General features: G+C 41.3%; 1 protein-coding gene across 1 annotated transcript; it reads left to right on the top strand.

Moving 5' to 3' along the window:
• Positions 1-1,951: 1,951 nt before the first annotated feature.
• Positions 1,952-20,975, top strand: LOC121849596 (von Willebrand factor A domain-containing protein 2-like). Its single transcript, XM_042337737.1, is given in 14 exon segments — positions 1,952-1,962; positions 3,658-3,721; positions 5,315-5,389; positions 6,231-6,364; positions 8,640-8,749; positions 8,898-9,089; positions 9,189-9,322; positions 10,496-10,640; positions 13,750-13,805; positions 15,662-15,769; positions 18,231-18,248; positions 18,352-18,921; positions 19,780-19,995; positions 19,998-20,975. Coding segments are annotated over 13 exon segments (2,154 nt in total). The 5' UTR covers positions 1,952-1,962; positions 3,658-3,669; the 3' UTR covers positions 20,342-20,975.
• The last annotated feature ends 563 nt before the right edge of the window (positions 20,976-21,538 follow it).

Genomic DNA, 21,538 nt, shown 5'->3' with positions numbered 1-21,538 from the left:
AGGCACTGGGGGATAGAGTTCCAGAGCCTGGGGCTGAGAGGCTGAAAGCCCGAACACCGATGGTAGTGCGATTGGGGCGGGGGACGTGGAGCAGACCGGAGCCAGAGGAACGGAGGGTACGGGCAGGTAGGTAGGGGGATAGTAGGTTGGAGAGGTAGGAGGGAGCAAGGCCGTGAATGGCCTTGTAGGTGAGGATGAGGATCTTGAAATCAAGATTTCAAGTGTAGTGATGTCTCACAGTGTAGTGATGTCTCAAATTGCTTCATATGATATACTGCAAAGTGGATTGACAGTGTATTTTGCAAGCAAAGTGCGGCAGTCAATTTTTGCACAACCACGTCTCACAAACAGCGACCAAATGTATTTGGAGAATTGTTGGCCAGGACACCAGGAGAAACTCCCCACTCTTTTTGAATAGTGGCATGGGATCTTTAACACCCACCAAAACAGGGAGATACAACCTCAGTTTAACCTCTCCTCTGAAGGACAGCACCTCCGACAAAGAAACATACCTCCAGCACTGCCTTGGAGTGTGAATCCACAATCTTCTGACTTAGAGGCAAGTGTGCTACTACTGAGCCAGGCTGACACACAGGATAATTCCATACCGATCATTTAATGCATCTATTTGATCGTGTGTGACGTGTGAAGTGTGCCAATGTATTTTGCCAATATTTGGTTTTGAATGAAGGGACATACTCATTGTAACATTTAATCTGTGTCTGTCTCTCTATGCATAAGTAACTCAGAACAACAATTGTGGCCTCCTACATAGATTAAATTAGTAAGAGCTCACTATTACAGATGAATTCCAGAGAAATATGATTCCAGGTCTGATCAAAATAATTTATTGTCATTGTTGATTTGAATATTCATCATTCCCAAATGCACATGTGCTATTCACCATGACATTAGTCTTGCTAGGATTCTCTGCAAGCAGTGACTAGAGTCTGTGGCTGACTGTACTGTAGCTCTAGGAAATATTAAGTGTGCAATATTATATCTTAATAGCTGATGATGGGTAGACTAATGATTTTTTTTATATAGTTAAAGCATAGGCAGCATCTGCCCCCAAATCAAAGTCCCCAACTCCTTCAGGTTCCTGTGCCTGCTCCAGATAATAATAATAATAATAATAATAATAATAATAACAACTTGTGTATATATATAAAAGCGCTTCACCAGATATACAGTAAAGTGGCTTAACTGTGTATTTTGTGGTAGGTGTTTGCCAAGATAATAGAGCTCACAGTTAAAAAGATTTTGATATTGGAACTTTGTTCCTGTAGGTTATTCAGTGTATCTCAGTCTCCCACAATATCGATACCGTTGAGCATATTTATTATTCTATACACAGTGTACACATGGTGCATATTTCAGCAATGCTACAAAAAATATCACAGTGAAAGCCTAGTCTTGCTTACTTGAGTCCAACCACAAACATTAGCAGAGAAAGAAAGATGCAACAATATCAAATCCTGGCAGTGGAAGAAAAATAAATGAACAAAACAAAATAACCTTTAGCAGTGGAAGCATTTCACGTATCAAATGCAAAGATGATTTATGCATTGTGTTACCCAAATATAAACCTATAAGCCTTGTTCCTAAACCTCTTGGATGAAAGCCACGCAAATAAATAAAGATGTTTCCTCTCTCGTCGACGCTTTATCAGCGAAAGGAGGGTGTGCGCTCAACCTCTGGGGGTGACTGCAGGGCTTTGCAGTGCGTTACAGGTGTCAGAAGAAAGTGACAGTAGGAATTTGAGTGAATTGCAGATGAATTGCAGATCGGTCAGGTTCAGGGCTGCTCTCTCTCTCTCTCTCTCTCCCTCTCTCTCTCTCTCTATCCCTCTCTGCCTGACTTGCATTGCAAAGTGGGAACATGAGCCAGAAACTGACAAGAAGGTTAAAGCTCTGCAAGTGGCAGGTCCTCATCCACCCCAATGGTCAGGGCATTGCACAGGTGAGTCTCTCACTCTTCAGGTATATATATATATATATATACACACACACTTTGCACAGTCATCCCGACCTGTTTAAATTGTTTAACCTCACGTTTTGCTGTTGCATTAAAACCACAACACAGCGGCTCGTAATTTATGAGTAATATTCAACTTTTTTCAAAAAAAAATGAGAGTGGACTGTGTTGAGAAACTTGGTGCGATTGTGGAGGAGGTTCAGTTGTTTATGCTCACAAACGTCGGGGGTGAAATCCATGACTGTTCATGTCTTCTCCCACCCAATGCCCCAATGCATCAGACACAAAATAGTCTTCAGTCGTCGTGACAATTGCATTCACTGATCGTTGTCATTTCAAATCATTTAATATCTCCCCAAAGACCAGGGGAACCTGCATTTCACTTTGCTGCAGAAGCCTTCGATGTTATTGAGTGACATCTCCAGTCGCTTTATTCCCAGAGAGGGACATAGCTCTGTGTTTTGAATCTAACCCGCAGTCAATGTTTTGTTTGGCACCGAAATGATGCTGTCATTTTACTGTCACACTTCACGATTTAATGTGATTTTATTCATCAACACACACACACACACAAAAAAAAACATGAGGCCGTTTGTCACAAATAGTTTAAATAGTTTCTGCCCCTCTCACTGTGTGTGTCTCTCTGTCTCTCTCTGGTGATGGTGCACTGGGGAATCCACTGGTGTGACTGACTGGTTGCTCATGAGAACTGGCTCCTCAAACTAGCTTATGATTATGATTATGATTATGATTATGATTATGACCAAGGAGAAAGGAAGAGGCAACTGAGACGAAGGCGACCCTCGAGTAGGGAGACTACTGATCCACAGAGTGATCCAGGATTTCAAGTGCATCAAAAACCAGGGGCCAAAAAATGTGCCATTTCCATCCCTTTCAACAGTCCTGGGATTTTACTGCTGCTCCAAGTGTTCTGCTTCCACCGAAAGGCTACCCGTGAATACCAGAGCTCTCAAATATCTTTTTAAACAACATAACAAAAAGCAACCTCGCTTGCATTTATGTAGGGTCTGGGAGCTCTCCAGACAAGACAGCAAAAGAAAGCATACAGCAGTTTTCATTCTCAGCCACTCTTTTGTACTTTAGCAACTTTTGGAGGTCCCAATCATCATCATCATAACGACAATAATCTTTGGATTTCAAATAGCAAGTTTTCATTTCATCAAAATGTCTCACAGCACTTCATAGGATTTTACTGGAAAGTGTAGTGACTGTGTAAATTTCCCAACTCTTTTGTAAGTATTGAAACATTAACTGACAAAGTCAGAACCCATAGGATTCATGTTGCTAATTTGCTTTGAAAATGTTTCCCACAAAATTACCAAACACACCAGATGCAAAGATGATAAATTATTTGTAAAATTTGGTTTCTAGATGAAGCAAGCTGTTGAAAATATTTCTGACCAATATTTGCTGTAAATAACATTTCATTCAATTGCTGCAATATAACCTTATTTTTCCTTTTTGAGTTTCTGCATCCAAAAGAAGACCTGGGTTTGATTTCCTGGCAGGGTGAAACATTGAGCAAGTTCCCCTACTCCATTCAGTTTCACATTGATATTGGAAATTGAATTACTGAACCATTGCGGAAGATGATGAGCTGAGCTAACATCATGTATTGATTAATATCTATTGTGTTTTATTTTTGTATCTATCCATTAGATACATTTCAAGATGATGCATCTCAGTCAAAGTTTCTGTCTTGGGCTTTTACTCATGGTTTTAGGTAGGATTATTTTTTCAACTTCATTTTCTCGAAATAAACTGTCAGATAACTATTTGTTTTATGATGTGCTGCGTATGTAGTCATTGAAATTTTATTACAAACCATCATTAATCTAAAACCTTTTTCAGAATGTGTGTTCGTGCTCTCTATGTTGAAGGATTGCTGCTGAAAAAATGGTTCTATTTGTATTGAGTGATAGTATAAAACTCTCCATGACAGATCCAATGCTAGTCACATATAATATCCTGACAAGTTGCTGGAGCTCATAAGAACAATTTCCACTCCAGAAGCCTGACTACAGTTTGGCATTGTTAGCCACAAGTTACATAAAGCCATCAACATCTGCATTACTACCAGATGCCGCTGTTTATCTTCTTGGGGTGATATATGTGCTACCACCAAAACCACCACAGTGCACTCAGAAGTGTGAATGCTACCAACTGAGCTATGCTGACACACAAGTGTGGGACCTGAGACATTGGACCCTAATGATTATTTAACGAAGTGTTGTCCTTTATAACAACTTTGCCTATACTTTGCCTGTATTATATTCACTTCTATCGTTAACCTCATTAATAGTTTACAAAACACTTTGAAACATTTATGCTGGTGCTAATAAATTACAAGTTATTATTGTAATATTGGGGTGAAAATGTGAGATTTTACAATAGAATCTGTTAAGAACCATGGAATTGTTCATAAGTTTTCATGTAGTGTATATGCTGTTTGCATTGCTGCATTCCAAGCAATGTTAAATTGGAGCACTGGAGTCAGATGCTTAACTTTGCTGAAATGATGTGGCCAATTGATAAAGAGGATTTATAGAATCATAGAAATTTACAGCACAAAAAGAAGCCATTCAGCCCATCAAGTGTGCACTGGTCTTTGGAGCTATTCATTCAATCCTATTGCACCCTGCCTTCTGCCCATACCCTTTCACCTGTAACTTTCATATACAGGATCTATCTACTTTCCTTTTGAAACCCACGGTGGACTCTGCCTCCACAACCCTTTTATTGCAGGGCATCCCACATTCCCAACAACTCTCTATAGTAAAAAAAATTCTAATCTCTCCTTTTTAGAAGTAGATTAAAACCCATCAGTGTCCCAGTAAAGTTACAAGTCTTCCTAGTGCATCTAATTACCGTAAGAATTGTTTGCATAAAAATAATAATAATAATAATAATAATCCTTGCATTTGATATAGCGCTTTTCACGTCGGGAGGACGTCCCAAAGCGTTTCACAGAACACACTGTAAAGTGAATTGACTGTATATTTGTGGCCGAACGCGGCAGCCAATTGCGCACAGCAATGTCCCACAAACAATCGTAGATTGAAAATGACCAATTTATTATTGTTTGGGGTTTTGGAGGGATTATTATTAGGAGTGTGGAGTAAGGAAACTTGCCCAAGGTTTCGCCCTGCCTGGAATTGAACTCAGGTCTCTCGCTTGCAAAGCGAGTGCTCTAACCACTGAGCTACAGGACTCCACAAAAATAGATTTGAATCCAACCTGAAATTTCAATATAAAAGAAATTCAGAATCTCAACTGCAACTTTATTCTCTATAATTTTTTTTCCCCCTATGACCAGTTTCCCCAGGAAGTGCCATGCAGAAGCTAATGGCTGACAAGGAGACAATAGTAAAGATTTTATCTTCAGGAAAGTGTAAGTTGAATTTTCATACTGTTCTGAAACTTCAGATTAGTGTAATACAAAAGCTAAGTGTGAATCTCACCTGGGAGGTACATAAATAAGTCCAGTCAAGCAGACTAGCTTCTACTTTATTACAAATAGATTGAAGCATTCAATATCTAATGAATCCCAGCCATGTGACAGTTGAAACACAGTAAGATGGATAGGCAATTATCTGTTTGATTGCATTTAAAGCCAACAATGTAAAATATATAAAATACCTATGAGGTACTTCTATACTTATAGTAAAGATAAGGGTGTAACCCTAAAAATGGATTGCTCTTGTTGTTCACTAATTGACAAGCATCATATCCTGGTGATGTAAATTGCATCAGTACATACAAAATCTATAATTTCATTCCTTGCAATGTGACAATAATGATGTTTTTTCTGTGTCTGATAGAGCAACGTCCCCAAAGAAGGCAAGTGAACAGATAATTCAATGCAATCTCTTTCCACAGAGTGATGAATATTTAAATTGAACTATTCAGAAAGACATATTGTGTCAGCAAATTCAAAAGGAAATTAGATATGTATTTGGTGAAGAATCAATTGCAGGGGATGAGAGATAGAGTATTGTATGATTGATTTCTTTATTGGAACTAGTTAGATGGATCATAATAGTATTTTCTGATCTTGTCCATTCCTATGTACCTAAAATTTTGCTTGTAAGAGCAGCATTAATCCGCCAAGTTTGGTTTGAAATTATGGATAAATTCAAATGGATATGTCAGTCTTTAATGTACAACTATCAAAATTGCATGACGAATTGACTCTTCTAAATTTAAATTGTATCTTTCCTATTTTCTTTTAGTAATTCAATGCTCAGAAGCTATTGATGTCTTATTGCTGATGGATGGATCCTATAGCATTGGCAAAGGAAGCTTCGAAAGATCAAAACGTTTTGCCACCAAGTTGTGTGATATTCTCGACATTAATCCTGACAGGGTAAGAGGTCTATCTGCAGAAAATTAATACAATAAAGTTAGTTTTAAAATTTGTATTGAAATGACTCATATCAGATATGGGAAAATAAAAGTGCATCTATGCTGATGATTTACTTTATTTGATAAGGTCCACTGACCGTCAATATGTTTGTGGTAAATTAAACTGCCACTTATTGTTTGCAGCCTAGTAGTGCAATCTTAGTGCATCTGTAAAGTGAAAGCTCAAGAGACTCAGTTAACCTTTAGAACCAATAACAAGTCATAATTATTCTGACAGAACTCCAGTTACATTATAACTGGAGTATTTCCAGCAACTTCAGCTTTTGTTACATTATATTTTATTGTAAAACCCGGAAGTAAACAAGTTATTTATGCTTAAAAAGCGACAGTGACCCCTGCACAATCACATACGTCCCATAGGTATCAAGAACCAAGACACTGGCAGATTTATCTCTCCTTCACTTACCCCTCTCCCACCAGTACTGGGTGTGTATCTGGAATGTGAGAACAATTCTTTTGTAGCCTCACAGACTTTGTCAGCTCCCTTTTTTGACAACAAAGAGTCTAGTATGGAATACAGGAAAAATAGTAGCATGGAGACATTGAGATCTTTTTGTGAGTTTTAAAATGACAAGTCAATTCAAACTTTACAATTTGCTGATTATTGTGTGCTTTGTATTGATTATTTTTCCAGGACAGCTTCAATTGTGTGAGTCACATTTAATGGAAAAGAACAATCCCAAATCAAGTAACACCCCTAGATCTCTTTCAGCTTCAACCCCTGGCAAGTTCTATCCCATCCAGAGAGCGCATGTGCCTCCTATTCTTACGTCCTATATGCGTAAATTGTTGAAGTACTCTGATGTGCTAATTTCAGGTGGACTAAGACTGAGTTAGGCTGTTTTCACCGCCCACCCCATCCCCTCTCCCCCAATCTGTGATATTATGGCAAACGCTATAAATTTATCATGGATGACTGAATTTAAAGCAATCATTTCAAATTGGGCTTTTTTTTATCATCCTAAGAAATGACAATATTGAGAAATGGACCAATTTTCCCATTGATGTCATCGACAAACATGTTGTAGTTAGGTGTTGTGTAGTTTACATACATTCAAACTGCTTCTAAACTACACTGAACAATGTGATTCCAGTCTTACAAGAAAATGCCTTACTGCAATAATGTTATATTGTTTCATATTACCGATACCAATGGTTTTTCTAACCAGATTATAAATTTAGTGCCACCTTATTAATTTTATTCCATGAACTGATGTGCAACACAAACTCAAAAGGCAGTTCACACAGAAACTTTACAGTCAGAAGAAAGAAGTCTTTCATCCTATCAACTTGAGCCACATTTGAAGGCTCCCTGTTGTGACAGGACTTTCAAATCCATATCCTCTAATCTTTTTTAAATGTGCTAACAAACGCTAACAACTACCCTTGGCTAAGCATTCCATGCCCAAGTAATCCTCTGGAAGACAACCTTCCAAACCTTTACTACTCCTTTCGCCACAATCTTGAATTCATGTCCTCTTATCCTCAAATCTCATTTAATCAAGAATCGAAGTTTAACTGGATTTCACCTTGCTTGACCTTGGTGTATGAGCAGCTCCTCAACAGAGGTATCAATACAATTTGCAAATGTTACTCTTGTGAAGTATCAAGTCAGCAGGTTTTCAAATGTTGGGATGAGCAGGATGAACTACAATAGTCGTTTCTAGTCCTATACATTCCATGTTCCAATGCATTCAGTTAGTTAGATTATGGTAATGTATATTGTATCTTAAATCTGACACTCACCATTAATTAGTATAGTCTGTGGAAAATATCAATTTGCAAGTTTATGTTTGTCTTTACGTGGATCTAATGATCGTATTTTATGAATTGTACGATTTGGGGTTAGTTTCAGGTAACGAACTGTCAACAATTTGGTCACTCAATCCATAGCTATTTGTGGGACACTGCTGTGTACATTGGCTGCCGTGTTTTACCCACAAGATACACAGTCACTACATTTCACAGTATATTAATGATGAGCTTTGAGATGTCTCAACGACGTGATAAGGCGTTATATCAAATGAAAGGATTATTATTAACAAGTCGGAAAACACTCAAGTTTGAGCACATTTAGCATACAAATGATGCCGGTCAGTCTATTTAATTGTTGATGTAATCTGTTATTCTAAACTGATGCTGTAGCATCTGCCCATTTCCCAATTGTTATTGCTCAATATTGTGCCATTATAAACATCTTATGGTCTTTTGAACAGGTGCGTATAGGAGTGATCCAGTTCAGTACAAAACCTAAACTAGAGTTTGGGTTGGAGATCTACTCGACAAAAGAGGAAGCAAAAGAAGCTATCAAAAGAATTATCTTCAGGCATGTCTGACCGATTTAGATGAAACTCTTGACATACACAAGAGATATTTTTCTGGAATGTGCAACTGTCATTTTGTATCTCATTGCATCATCTCACTCAAAAGCATTAACTCATTCCTCTCTTGCCCCCTCTCCATGTTTCACATAGGGGTGGAAGTACTGAAATTGGTAGAGCAATGAAGTACGTCTTACGTAAAGGGTTTCACGGAGCACGGGAAAGTGCACCGAAAATAATTGTGATTCTCACCGACGGTAAATCTCAAGACAATGCAACACTTCCATTGAGGTTGGCCAGGAACAGTGGAATGACCGTATTTGCTGTTGGGATTAAGCATCCATCGTAAGTGTTTTACTGTGTTTAGTGATCTCTGTGATGCTGATTGTATTCTTCGGTAAAGCTGATGAGTCTTTCTCTGACTCACTGTTGCGCTGTTTGTAGGTGGGAAGATCTGAAAAGTTTAGCCAGCAATCCCAGTGAATTACATGTGTTCTATGCGGAAAACTATGACGATGCAATCAATGGTCTGTTCACTACACTGACTCAGTCTACAGTCTGTTCTGACATCCACCCAGGTAGGCAACATAGATCTCTAGAGCTTCAAGACAGCAAACTCCAGTAATGTCCATGTATGATATGTCCATTCCTCATGCAAACACATATATATATTGTATTTTGGAAAGAACTTGCTTGCCCATATATAGGGGTCAATATAGAAGTTGAAGTGTTTTCCTTTAAGTAAGGTTGGATGCTCATCAAGGGATATTAAGACATTTTCTCACTTTGAGTGTCATATTGTAAACATAAAATGAAAAAATGGTTATTTTTAGCATTTGGTGTATGATAGTTCCCATCACTGCCAAGCTCCATTGACTTCCAATTGGATTGATTTTAAGATTATAGACTTTCAAATCCCTCCATTCTGATGTCATTTCTTTCACACTATTATTCTGCCTGTCTTACCACTTTTCAAATTGTGCTTTATTATCACTCCTCAGTCCTTCTGTTCCACGAGCAGCCACCAAGCTTTCAGCCACTATGTCTCCTCGTCCAATTTTTCTCCTACATTTTCACATCAAAAAGCCTTGCTTCCTGTCCCATTGCCTTTAAACCCATCTTAAAACATATCTCTTTAATCTTGCCTGTGGCCAATAACTTTCTCCTACATTTTCACAACAAAAAACTTGCTTCCTGACCCACTGCCTTTAAAATCATCTTAAAAACATATCTCTTTAACTTTGCCTGTGGCCAATAAATCTCTGTCGGATCACTTATCTAGCAAGTAGTTTGAGACATTCATCCTACATGAAAAGTACTGTACAAGTGCAAGTGGTTGTTATAGTTTTGTGTCCTGTGACCTTCATAAATCAGATTGCTAATCTAGGCACAGGCTTTTGCTCAAACCAATGAAAAAATAGGTTGAGACTGCTGCAAACAATTTTATTTAAAAAATACTTATAGACAACAAATTGAAGGAGAACTTAATTCCATCAGACAATAGAAACAGATACCGGAGATGAAATATAAATGTGCTTGTCCACTATACCATCCAATCCAACAAAACCTTAATTTCATGACGCAATCACTTTTGGTTACACTTAACCCCACTCGGAATGAGAAGCCTCTTGAAATGCATGAATCCTTGTTTCAGCACTGCTGTCATTTTTTTTCGATTTACTTCTATTCTGCATTGAAGTGCATAACAAGTACAAGGATAGTTCAGTTACAATTTTCTCTGGTTTATACAGCCTGCAGGGTGGTGTCACAGTTTTGCCTGAGAACAACAGTGGACGCAGAAAAAGAATATCATGGGAAGCATGTTTGTTGGAAAAGCAAAAAGGATGGTGGCAAGCAGCATGGAAAACCCATGGCTACATTCTGTCCATTTTACAAGTTGGTGTCTACAGCTCTTGATGACAATGTGTAAACCTAGTTTGCGCATTAGTTATTTTGATTTGATTTTATTCCTGATAGGGACGCTGCAGAATGAAGGCAATTTCAAATATATCTAGCACATTTGGACAAAAAAAATCCATAAAGACAGAAAGCCTGAATATTTTAAATGAGTTTTTAAAGACATTTTAAGAAAAGCTCCAGTTTTAGGAGGGCATTGAACTTGTACATTTCACTTGTACTTTCTGAGGTGCATACAGTGTTAAATGTGATGGAGAAAGTAAACCCTGAGCAATACTTGCAAATATGCCAAGGAAGTAGGAACAAAGGACACAGGTTGAGGTTTTTGAAGAGTAATTTTAGAACAAAAGAGCATTTTTTACATAGAAGACTCTAAACAGCTGGAATGGGTTACCAGGAAGAGCAATCGAGCCTAGGACATTGGAATTGTTTAAAAAGCAGCTTGATGATGGAAAAACATTTGGGATAAATCAGATCAAGAAGGGCCTTTATCATCAGATCTTGCTTGTGATTTTATGAATGGTCTTCAGAGGTCCTCAGACCTGCTGGGTCAGTTTTTTGGCCTGGAGCGGAGGAATGTTGCATGCAGGATACCTGGATAGATTTGAATAGTGGAATTGGGGATATTTAAGAATTTAAGTATTCTGGAGTTTTTGCTTCATTCCCATTGCTGATCAAGGAGTATTGAGCTTTCACCCAGTGAGTGGAATGGATGAAGTGGAACAAATAACAGGATAAGTTTTTCATACTCAGTGGAATGAGTGAGGTTGATGGGCTGAATTGCCTTTTTTATTCCATGCCATCATATGTTCTTATAAACAGAGTTTCTGTTACTTACTTCTCTGCTTGTTAATGACCTGGTGATCACCTGGGGCCTCAGCGTCTCGGATGTCACCATCACTGACAAGGCCATCTCTGACCACCATTTCATCTCCCTCAACTCCCATATCCCTCTCCCCGCTGCCTCCAAACCTACTACCATCTTCTACCGCCCGTGGAAGAAGATTTCCCCGCAATCCCTCTCCGCTGCCCTGGAGTCCTCTGATCTCCTCCCCCTCTCACAGCAACCCACTCGCTGCACTCACTCTTCTCCACCGCACCCTCTCCACCGCACTCGACGTCCTTGCCCCCCTCAACTGCCTCCTATTCCCGATCCTCACGCTAGTTCACCAGCCACCTCCGCTCGCTTAAGGGCCAGGTGTGGGCTGCCGAACGCACTTGACTCAAATCCGGCCTAACAGTCCACCGCCACATCTGGCTGGACATCATCAAAACCTATCGCTCCGCTCTCGCCTCAGCCAAATCATCCTTCTATTCCAGGTTAATCCTAGAGGTGAAAGGCAATCCCAGGCTCCTGTTCTCGATTAACCAGCTCCTCCGCCCTCCCCGACACGCCTCACAGATACTTTCCTCTGACTCCCACTGCGAGAAAATGCTGGACTTCTTTGAGTCGAAAATCAAGGGAATCCACTCAGCTGCTACTGCCCTCCCAACTTCCAACCCCTCCCTACTCCCACCCCACACAATTACCCATCCGACAATTACCCATCCCTCCTTCCACACCTTTGAACCTGTCACTCCCTCCTCTGCTTCAACACAGTAACCTCCATGAAGTCCACCACCTGCTCCCTCAACCTGATCCCCACCCCTCTCCTTAAATCCCAGCTCCGCCTCCTTGCCCCACTACTCGCCGACATCATTAACCTCTCCCTGTCATCTGGCACTGTTCCTTCCCCCTCAAAACAGCCACTATCACCCCCACCTTGAAGAAACCTTCCCTCGACCAATCACAGCTATCTAGCTACCGGCCCATCTCAAAGCTCTCCTTCCTATCCAAGGTCCTTGAGAGAGCCGTTGCCTCCCAGCTTCGCTCTTTCCGCTCCTCTCACTCCCTACATGAACCCCTCCTATCAGGTTAGGGTGCTGCCCACAGCACGGAAACTGCTCTGGTCAAGATCACAAACGACATCCTGACCATGTGTGACCAGGGCTCCCTCTGCCTCCTCGTCCTCCTCGACCTCTCCATCGCCTTTGACACCGTGGACCACTCAATCCTCCTCCGCCGCCTCTCCTCCCACCTCAAACTTCAAGGTTCTGTCCTTGACTGATTCAGCTCCTACCACTTTGTTGTAGCAAACGGCTTCTCCTCCAGCCCCCTCACTGTCTCGTGTGGTGTACCTCAGGGCTCTATCTTCGGTCCTCTCCTCTTCACCGTCTACATGCTCCCCCTTGGTGATGTCATCCGCAGACATGGGGTAAATTTACGCATGTATGCAGATGACACCCAACTCTATCTCTCTGCCTCCACCCTCAACTCCAGGACTACTGGCGTCCTGACCGACTGCCTGTCCAACATCAAGTCCTGGACGAGGGCCAACTTTCTCCAACTCAACGTCAGCAAGACCGAGGCCCTCCTGATTGGCTTGGCCATTGCCTCCGCACCTCAGGCGCTGGCAGCATCAGCCTCCACGGCTGTACACTCAACCTCACTAAGCCAGTCAGGAATCTGGGTATCTTGTTTGACCCTGAACTGTCCTTTCTCTCCCACATCCTCACCATGACCGGCACTGCCTACCACCACCTCCACAATATTGCCAGCCTCCGCCACTGCCTCAACCCCCCCACCCGGCTCCCGAAACCCTCACCCACGCATTCGTCATCTCAAGGCTTCATTATGGGAACTCTCTCCTCATCGGCCTTCCCAACTCTTCCCTTCACAAGCTGCAGATCATCCAAAACTCTGCAGCCCATGCTCGGGCCCCGACACCTGACTGTTCAACACTTTGGGACGTCCTCCCGACGTGAAAGGTGCTCTATAAATGTAATGTTGTTGTTGTTGTTGTTGGATTATTATAGGGTGGAAAATGTAATGCTTCATTTCTGCAAGGCTATTTCACACCCTGTGGGTAGACAATTCAGTATTTTCACAAAACAATTACAGATCTCTATATTAATATATATATATATGAAATAATATACCTGGTGATCTGCACATTTGTCACTGTATTGCATAGTCAGGATTATTTTAAATAGCTGATCAAGGAGAGCGGTCCTAATATTAATAATTGGAATTTTTTAATCTTTCTAGTTGGAAAAGGGTATTTCATAGGATTCAAAACCGATGCCACCGCACTGTCTGCCCAGGTAAATGCATGTTCTGCGTATCAATTTTTACCTATATTTTCCCTATGGCAAGGTTTTTCCTAAGCTATTTTGCACTAGCTCCCCTTCCTGCTTTTAGGTCTATTCTTGCTACACGCCACTCCCCGATTATCTTGCTCTGTAACTTGCTACCGTAAGATAGCACAGTGACCCAGGGTAATACATGCTCATTTCTGTGAGGAAGATCCTCATCATTATGAGACAATGAAATTGAAGGAAAAAGGTTATAAATTGTTAGTTTGCAAAAAGGATTTATAAATAGCAAATTCTGGGTTACAGCTATCCATCTGGAACTGTGCTCAACAGCTGATCATGCTGAATTGCATGAACCAGGGTCTACTGCGAGATATCCAGGATTCTCTATTTGCTAATCCATTTGTGAATCTTGCAATATATACCATAGTATAAAAGTGCTTGGCCGTCCTCCCGGCATGAAAAGCGCTACACAAATGTAATTTGTTGTTGTTGTTACTACCTTCTTCAACTTCATTGTCATATTGTGAGGCTCTTCCTCACAGCAAGGAGCAGGTATCAAACAGATATTAAGTTTGATTCACCATAGTGCAATTTGGACCTCAGCTTTGAGTTACTAACCTCAGCTGGAAAATCATGGAAGTGGTCCAAAGTGGAGGCAAGGTGCTTCCCCCACAGTCAGAGATGGAAACTCTCAGCACTTGGTCTTTCAGAGGCAAGAGACACACAGCTGTCCCCTACAGCAAAGAGAAACAAGCAGAAAGAACAAAGCAAAAGAAGCAAGAAAGAAATAATAACAAGTTATATTTATACAGCTGCTTTCCTGTAAAAGAAATGTCTTGAATTGCTTTGCAGAAGTGAGTTACTATTGTAGATAAACAGCTAATCCATGGAACAGCATACCACAAGCAGTAGGACAAAAGGCCAAGAAATTCAAATTTGGAGTGAACTTGGATGAAGAAATAATATAAACCAAGTTAACAAGGACACTTCATTACTACCCCAAATTAATAATGATCTGAGGCCACCAAATATTTGGATATTATTTCTGGTGAATGGGTTGAATTTACAGTTGGGGTTAGAGTTAAGATGAAATTATCCTTTCTGCTCCACATCCGTGCCATGACCTGCTTTGCCTTCCCCCACCTCCGCAACATTGCCTGGCTTAGCCACTGTCTCATACCGCAGGCTGTCGAAACCACACATTCATAACATTGAGGTTTGACAATGCAAACTCCTTGCTTGTCGATCTCCCCAACTCCTCCCTCCATCCAGAATTGTGCAGCCCATGTCCTCTCCCGCACAAGGCTTCATGACCCTATCACCCCCACCCTCGCCCGACTCCACTGGCTTCCCATCACACAGAGGATACAGTCCGAGATCCTGGTCCTCACCTTCAAAGCCCTCCATGGCCTTGTTACCCCCTATCTCTGTGACTTCCTAACCCCCTACCATTCTGCCCGCTCCCTCTGCTCAGCGGGCTCCGGCCTGCTTCATGTCCGCCACCTCGCCTGCCCCACCATTGGTGAGCAGACCTTCTGCCACTCTGCCCCTACCCTTTGGAACTCCATGCCGCAGTCCCTCTGCCTTGCCCCCTCCCTTGCCTCCCCAAGACCCACCTCAAGACCCTCCTCTTCAACCATGCTTTTGGTCACCCTGCTTCCCCCCCCTGCCCTCCACCCTCCCCAATCCCCAGCTCGGGTCCGAAACGCTGACTATCCAGCACCTTGGGACGTCCTGCTGACTTGGAATGCGCTAAATACATGTCATTTTGTTGCTGCTGTTGTTGTTGAATTGGTTGTCTTTCCTGTCACAGTAGTTCCACAGATTTTGCAACATGATTTTGCTTGTGTTTGCTATTGCAGATCCCTGTGATTCAGGCCCATGTCTGAATGGTGGTACCTGCATCATGGAGACTGTAGATGAGTACAGCTGCTTGTGTCCCCTTGGGTATGGGGGGGATAAAAACTGTGGTGGGTCTGTTTCCAATAAGGTCTATGACTTCCCAATGTTTCTCTTCCTCAGAGTGACACAATACACCAGGTTTCCACTAGTTTCATTTCAACTAAAGTTAAACTCAGAAGTCAGAAAATAAGGCACAATACTGCAGATGCTGGAAATCTGAAATAAAAACAGAAAGTCGCTGGGAACTCTCAGCAGGTCAGACAGCATCTATGGAGAGAGGAAAATGAATCATTGACCTGAAATGTTAACTCATTTTCCTCTCCATAGAAGCTGCCTGACCTGCAGAGTGTTCCCAGCAACTTCAGAATAAGTCAGAATCCTGATTACTACCCAGTTGTGGGTTGACATAGATACACATAAAATGTTACAGCATGGAAATATTTTATCTAACTAGTCCATATCTGTGTTTATACTCCAAATGAGCATACACCCCTCTTAATCACCTCTCCCGTATCTCTCTAGTCCCTCCCTTCTCCCTCACATCTGTATTTCATCACAAGGCTTCTCCAAATATTTTTAAATATTGACCTGGTATGCAAATGGCAGAAAACTTGGAATGACGTTTTTTACTGAGCCTATTTGCTGCAATAATAAATAATAATAATAATAATCCTTGCATTTGATATAGTGTTTTTCACGTCTTCTAAACGTCTCAAAGCACTTCACAGAATAGACTGTAAAGTGAATTTATTTGTGGGCAAAATGCGGCAGCCAATTGCGCACAACATTCGTGGATTGAAGTGACCAATTTATTATTTTTTTCTTGAGGGATTATTATCAGGCGTGTGGAGTAAGGAAACTTGCCCAAGGTTTCACCCTGGCGGGAATCGAACCCAGGTCTCTCGCTTGCAAAGCGAGTTCTCTAACCACTGAGCTACAGGACTCCACGATTAAATAATAAATAATAATCATGTCTTAGAAAAGTCTCAAAGCGCTTCACAGCATATACTCTAAAGTGAATTGACTGTATTTTTGTGGGCGAAACACGGCAGCCAATTGCATACAACAGTGTCCCACAAACAGTCGTGGATTGAGTGACCAAATGATTATTATTTTATTATTATTATTTTTTTGGAGAGATTATTACCACCGGAAAAATAATCCGGCAATCGACTAACAACCGGGTTCCTAGTTACTGTTATGTAAACAAGGCGTATAGAGTAAGGAAACTTGCCAACGTATCATCCTGCCTGGGACTCAAACTCAGGTCTTCTCACTTGCAACAGGACTCCACATGTATTATTAGGACAGACATAACTCAACCTGTAGCTGTGAAGAATACTTAGAACAGCACCTTGGGACTTCCTCCCAACGTGAAAAGTGATATACAAGTGTAATTTTGTTGTTGTTGTTGTAAATCCCAAATAGTTTAATTCAGCAACTTTTAACTATTAATTTGGGTTAGGGTTTGTGATTTAATTGATGCTTGATGTTAATCTTATTTTTGCATCACTATATCATACCATTTAGTGGTCAGCCTGTTTGCCCTCTTGCCTCTGAATCAGAAGGGCATTGGTTGAAGCCCTACGTCAGGACTTTAAACTCATAAAGTCTAGGCTGACACTCGAATGCAGTGCTGCTGGTGCGGGCATCCTTTGAATGAGGTCCTGTCTGCCTGCCCAGGTGGATGTTAAAGATCCCACGTCATGATTCAAAAAGAGAAGGGTGTTTCCCAGTCTTCCTGCCAGCAATCCCCCAGATAATATCAGTTATTCATGGCTGTTTCTGGAACATTGCTCTGTGCAAATTGGCTGCTATCCTTAAATATACAGTCTCTACACTTTACAGAATATGTTGTGACGCACTTTCAGACATCCTCCTGACCTGAGAGATGCTCTTTAAAATGGAAGAATATTATTGTTATTATTTCACACAGTTATGCTGTGGTGACATTACAGCTATGTAGGATATAATATATATCAATGGCGGTCAGGCATTCAGCATCTCTGCCCCCACACTCTGGAACTCTATCCTGCAATCCCTCTGCCTCAAAACCATTCTTCCCTCCTTCAAGTCCCACCTAAAGACCTTCCTCTTCGACCATGCCTTTGGTCACTCTTCCACTCCCCCTGCCCTCCACCCCTACTGACCCCAACTCTCAGTTTGCGTCCAAAATCCCTGATTGTCCAGTGCCCTGGGATGTTTTCCCGCCGTGAAGGGTGCTATACAAGTGTAATTTGTTGTTGTATATCTATAATGAAGATCTGAACCTTTGGATATTTTAACTGGCTTACATTCACATTGGAATATGTGTATTGTGAACCAAGCGTAAGAAATGTGTTTTGATGTGGAGCCTGGGACATGCTTTGGGTGTGCAGTGAACTGTTAAAAATGTAAGTGGATGTGTATTTGTTACGCACCACTAGTGGAGAGAGTTTATCTTCATATGAAATCCACACAAAGAACAGTAGTATAAGATTCATGAAACACTTTTCTTTGCTGATAACATATCTTTGTTTTATCACACAGCTGGAAACAAATACCTGAGTAAGTACCTAAATAAAACAATTGATTCAGTGGAATGTGCCATTGCAGAGAGTGTAGCATTGACTTGATCTCATTAACCTATGTATTTATGTGCTAAATGCAGAACCCGCTGCCATTACGGACTGTACTGTCGATCTGCTCTTTTTGGTGGACGGATCATGGAATATGGGCCTCGAAGGATTCCATCAGGCAAAAGGTTTTGTTAAACTCCTTCTTCAGTCTATCATGGCTTCATCAGCCATGGTCTCAGTGGGGTTCGCCCAATACAGTGACAGTGTTCGTATGGAGATTGGAATGGGACAGTACAGCACCTTCAGTGACTTGCTGAAAGCAATCGATTGGATTCGCTTCAAAGGAGGCAACACCTTCACAGGAAGAGCTTTGCAGTATGTCGCTGAATATGGCTTCAAGACCAGCGACGGCTTCAGAAACAGTATTCCCCATGTTCTCATGGTGCTGTCCAATTCTAAATCACGTGACTCTCTGATCTTCCCAGCACAGTATGCCAAAGAGAGGGAAATATTGATCCTCTCTGTTGGGATAAGCAGTATGATAAATGAACTAACCCAGATAGCTGGAGACACAAGGATGGCCTTTACCTTTAACGAAGCCCAGGAGCTGCACAATAAGGTTTTAGAGCTGAGGAACAAAATATGTGGATTGAACACACCTGGTAAGTTTTTAATTTAATTTGAGTATCTTGCTCTTCAGCATAGATCCCTAATGTGAGACTGATGATGCTTATTCTTTGCTGGTTAAGGCTGATTAGTCTGTTAGCAGGCTGTATGGAGACTTTATAAAACATATTTACTTGAAAAGGAAATATTTGCAAGTCTATGGAGTAAGAGCGCTGGAGTGGGACTAATTTGATAGCTCTTTTAAAGAGCCAGCACAGGCACGATAGGTAGAAGAATGGGCTCTTTCTGTGCTGTAAGAGTCTATGACTCTACATCAGTGCTTTGCAAAAAATTAAAATGCCTTCTTTGTATTAAATACATTGGCTCTCAGTGATTCCTCTATCAGTTATATCCTCTGTAAACAACTGTATTACAGTGATGTATTAAAACACACCAGCGAGAACATACAGTTCTGGAATTCCCCTCATTCACAGTTAATGGAGAATGTGCTGGTGTGAAAAGGGGTGGGGTGGAGGGGGAGTGAAGAATTGCATCTATTTGTAGCCCAAATGTGATGAAGCCCATTTTATTCTACGGACACTGCAGTTAGTACAACTTTAACAACAACCACTTCTATCTGGCCATTGAAAATGTGACTAAATATGTTGATGGTTGAATAGAGTGTAGCTGAGCAACTAGCAATAGTGTAGAGTTGTTCTTCTGTGTCACCTGCAACTTGATTTTCTCCTCACTTTGACAATTTTTAACACAGATCGTCTGCATCTCACATTGATGACCATTTGTGATAATAATGCAAATGAGGGCAAATGCAAAACCTACTTTATATAATTTGTGTACAGTGGACAGTATAGCACCAATTAGTTAATTAATGCTGTTTCGTCACTGTTTAACAGGATGCTTTTCCAAATCTTTGGATTTGGTATTTGCTGTGGATGCTTCGAACAATGTTGGAAGACAGAATTTCCGTTACATAAAAGGCTTTGTGAGGAATGTGATATCCCATTTTGATATTGACAGAGAACTTACGCAGGTTGGGATGGTGATCTACAATGACAAACCCCGAACCCTCTTTAACTTGGATGCCTTTGACAGTGAAGGAAAAATGAAAAAGCGATCAATTCAGCCCCATTCCTGCATGGGAATGCTCTCACTGGGAAGGCTCTACAATATATCTTGGAGGATACTCTGAGCATCCAGAGGGGAGTGAGGCCAGGAGTTCAGAAGGTTGTTGTATTAATCACGAATGGTCAGAGCACAGACAACGCTTTGGCCGGTGCTGAACACTTGAGACAAAATGGTATCATAATAATAGCAGTAGGAGTGGGGAATGCTCAATCAGCCTCACTGCTTAGAATTGCAGGAAACCCAAAGTCCATGATTTCTTTGTGGTCCTATGAAGATGTTAAACATTCTGAAATGAATCTGGTACGAAAAATCTGTGAAAGTAAGTGGTAAGACATTCAACTGAATGTCAACAAACCAAAGCCTTCCTGCTCGGCCTCCTCTTGTAGCTTCCCGACTGTTCATCCCAGCTCACAGAGCCTGTGTACAATCTTGATGTTTGCTTTGATCTTCAGCTCTCCTTACAACCTTTGACTAAGTTCACTTTGGTCCACCTCTGCAACATCATCTGCGTTCAACCTTAACTCACCTCTTAACTCAATGGAGTCAAAGCTAACTTCCATGCGTTGATCACATTTATTTGGATTTCTCCAAAGCCTTTCTTGCTGGCCTTCCTAGCTCCAGTTTATCCAGAACTCCACAGCCTGTACCTTTTCCATTACTAAGCATGCAAGCCCTTTGTCTCTTTCCTCACCAGGCTCCACCGATTTCCTATTGATTTCAAGATCCTCAGTCTAACTTTCAAAAACACACATCCCTTGTCCCACCCTACCTCAGTGAACTCCTGCAGTTCTACTCACCTATCCACCCCTTCCACTCTGCTAACTCACATCCCCTTCCTCTGACCAACCATTAGTGGGTGAGCTTTCCGCCATTTACTTCTCTCTGGATCTCTCTTCTTAAATTGCTTCACCTCACACACTCCCTCGCTGCTTTCAAAATCCTTCTAAACAGTTTATACTGTTGAACTGTTTTGACATCTGAGGTACTATGAAATGCAAATTCTTCCTTTTCTTTCACATGGTTCTCTTTGCCACAGTTTGAGGATCTGGTGCTCATTTCCTTGAGTGACTACATTAGGAGTTGCTTCAGGGGGTGGGGGTAGGTGTGAGACCTCTCATAGTTGAAATGACCCATTCACTGGATCTGACAGATTTGATGTCAAGGGAACAAAGCAGTGAAGCTTCTGGCTCCAGGCCATCTGAGGAAGCTGCAGTCAGCGGCATTCCGAGCACTGGAAGTTGCGAGGAATTCAAGCACCTGGACCAGATTTCCTCCATCCTATTGATGAGGTTACACAACACAGAGAGTAACATAGAACAGGGCAAGTTGTTAACAGATCAGTAACAGCAACAAAGAAGATTAAATGTTTAAATTAAAATTATATCAGGATTGGTGTAGATTTCACTGATTGGCAGATCAACAGAAATCCCACGTATGACTTTGGGATTTAACAAGTTGGGATCTCTTACACTGAAAGCAACAGTTTTTTCATGATGTCATTTTAATAGATTTCCCATTGTAAAGACC

The sequence above is a fragment of the Callorhinchus milii genome, unplaced genomic scaffold, assembly GCF_018977255.1.
Source record: "Callorhinchus milii isolate IMCB2004 unplaced genomic scaffold, IMCB_Cmil_1.0 Scaffold8, whole genome shotgun sequence".
Classification (NCBI taxonomy): Eukaryota; Metazoa; Chordata; class Chondrichthyes; order Chimaeriformes; family Callorhinchidae; genus Callorhinchus; species Callorhinchus milii.
This window is presented reverse-complemented; position numbering and strand designations above follow the sequence as displayed.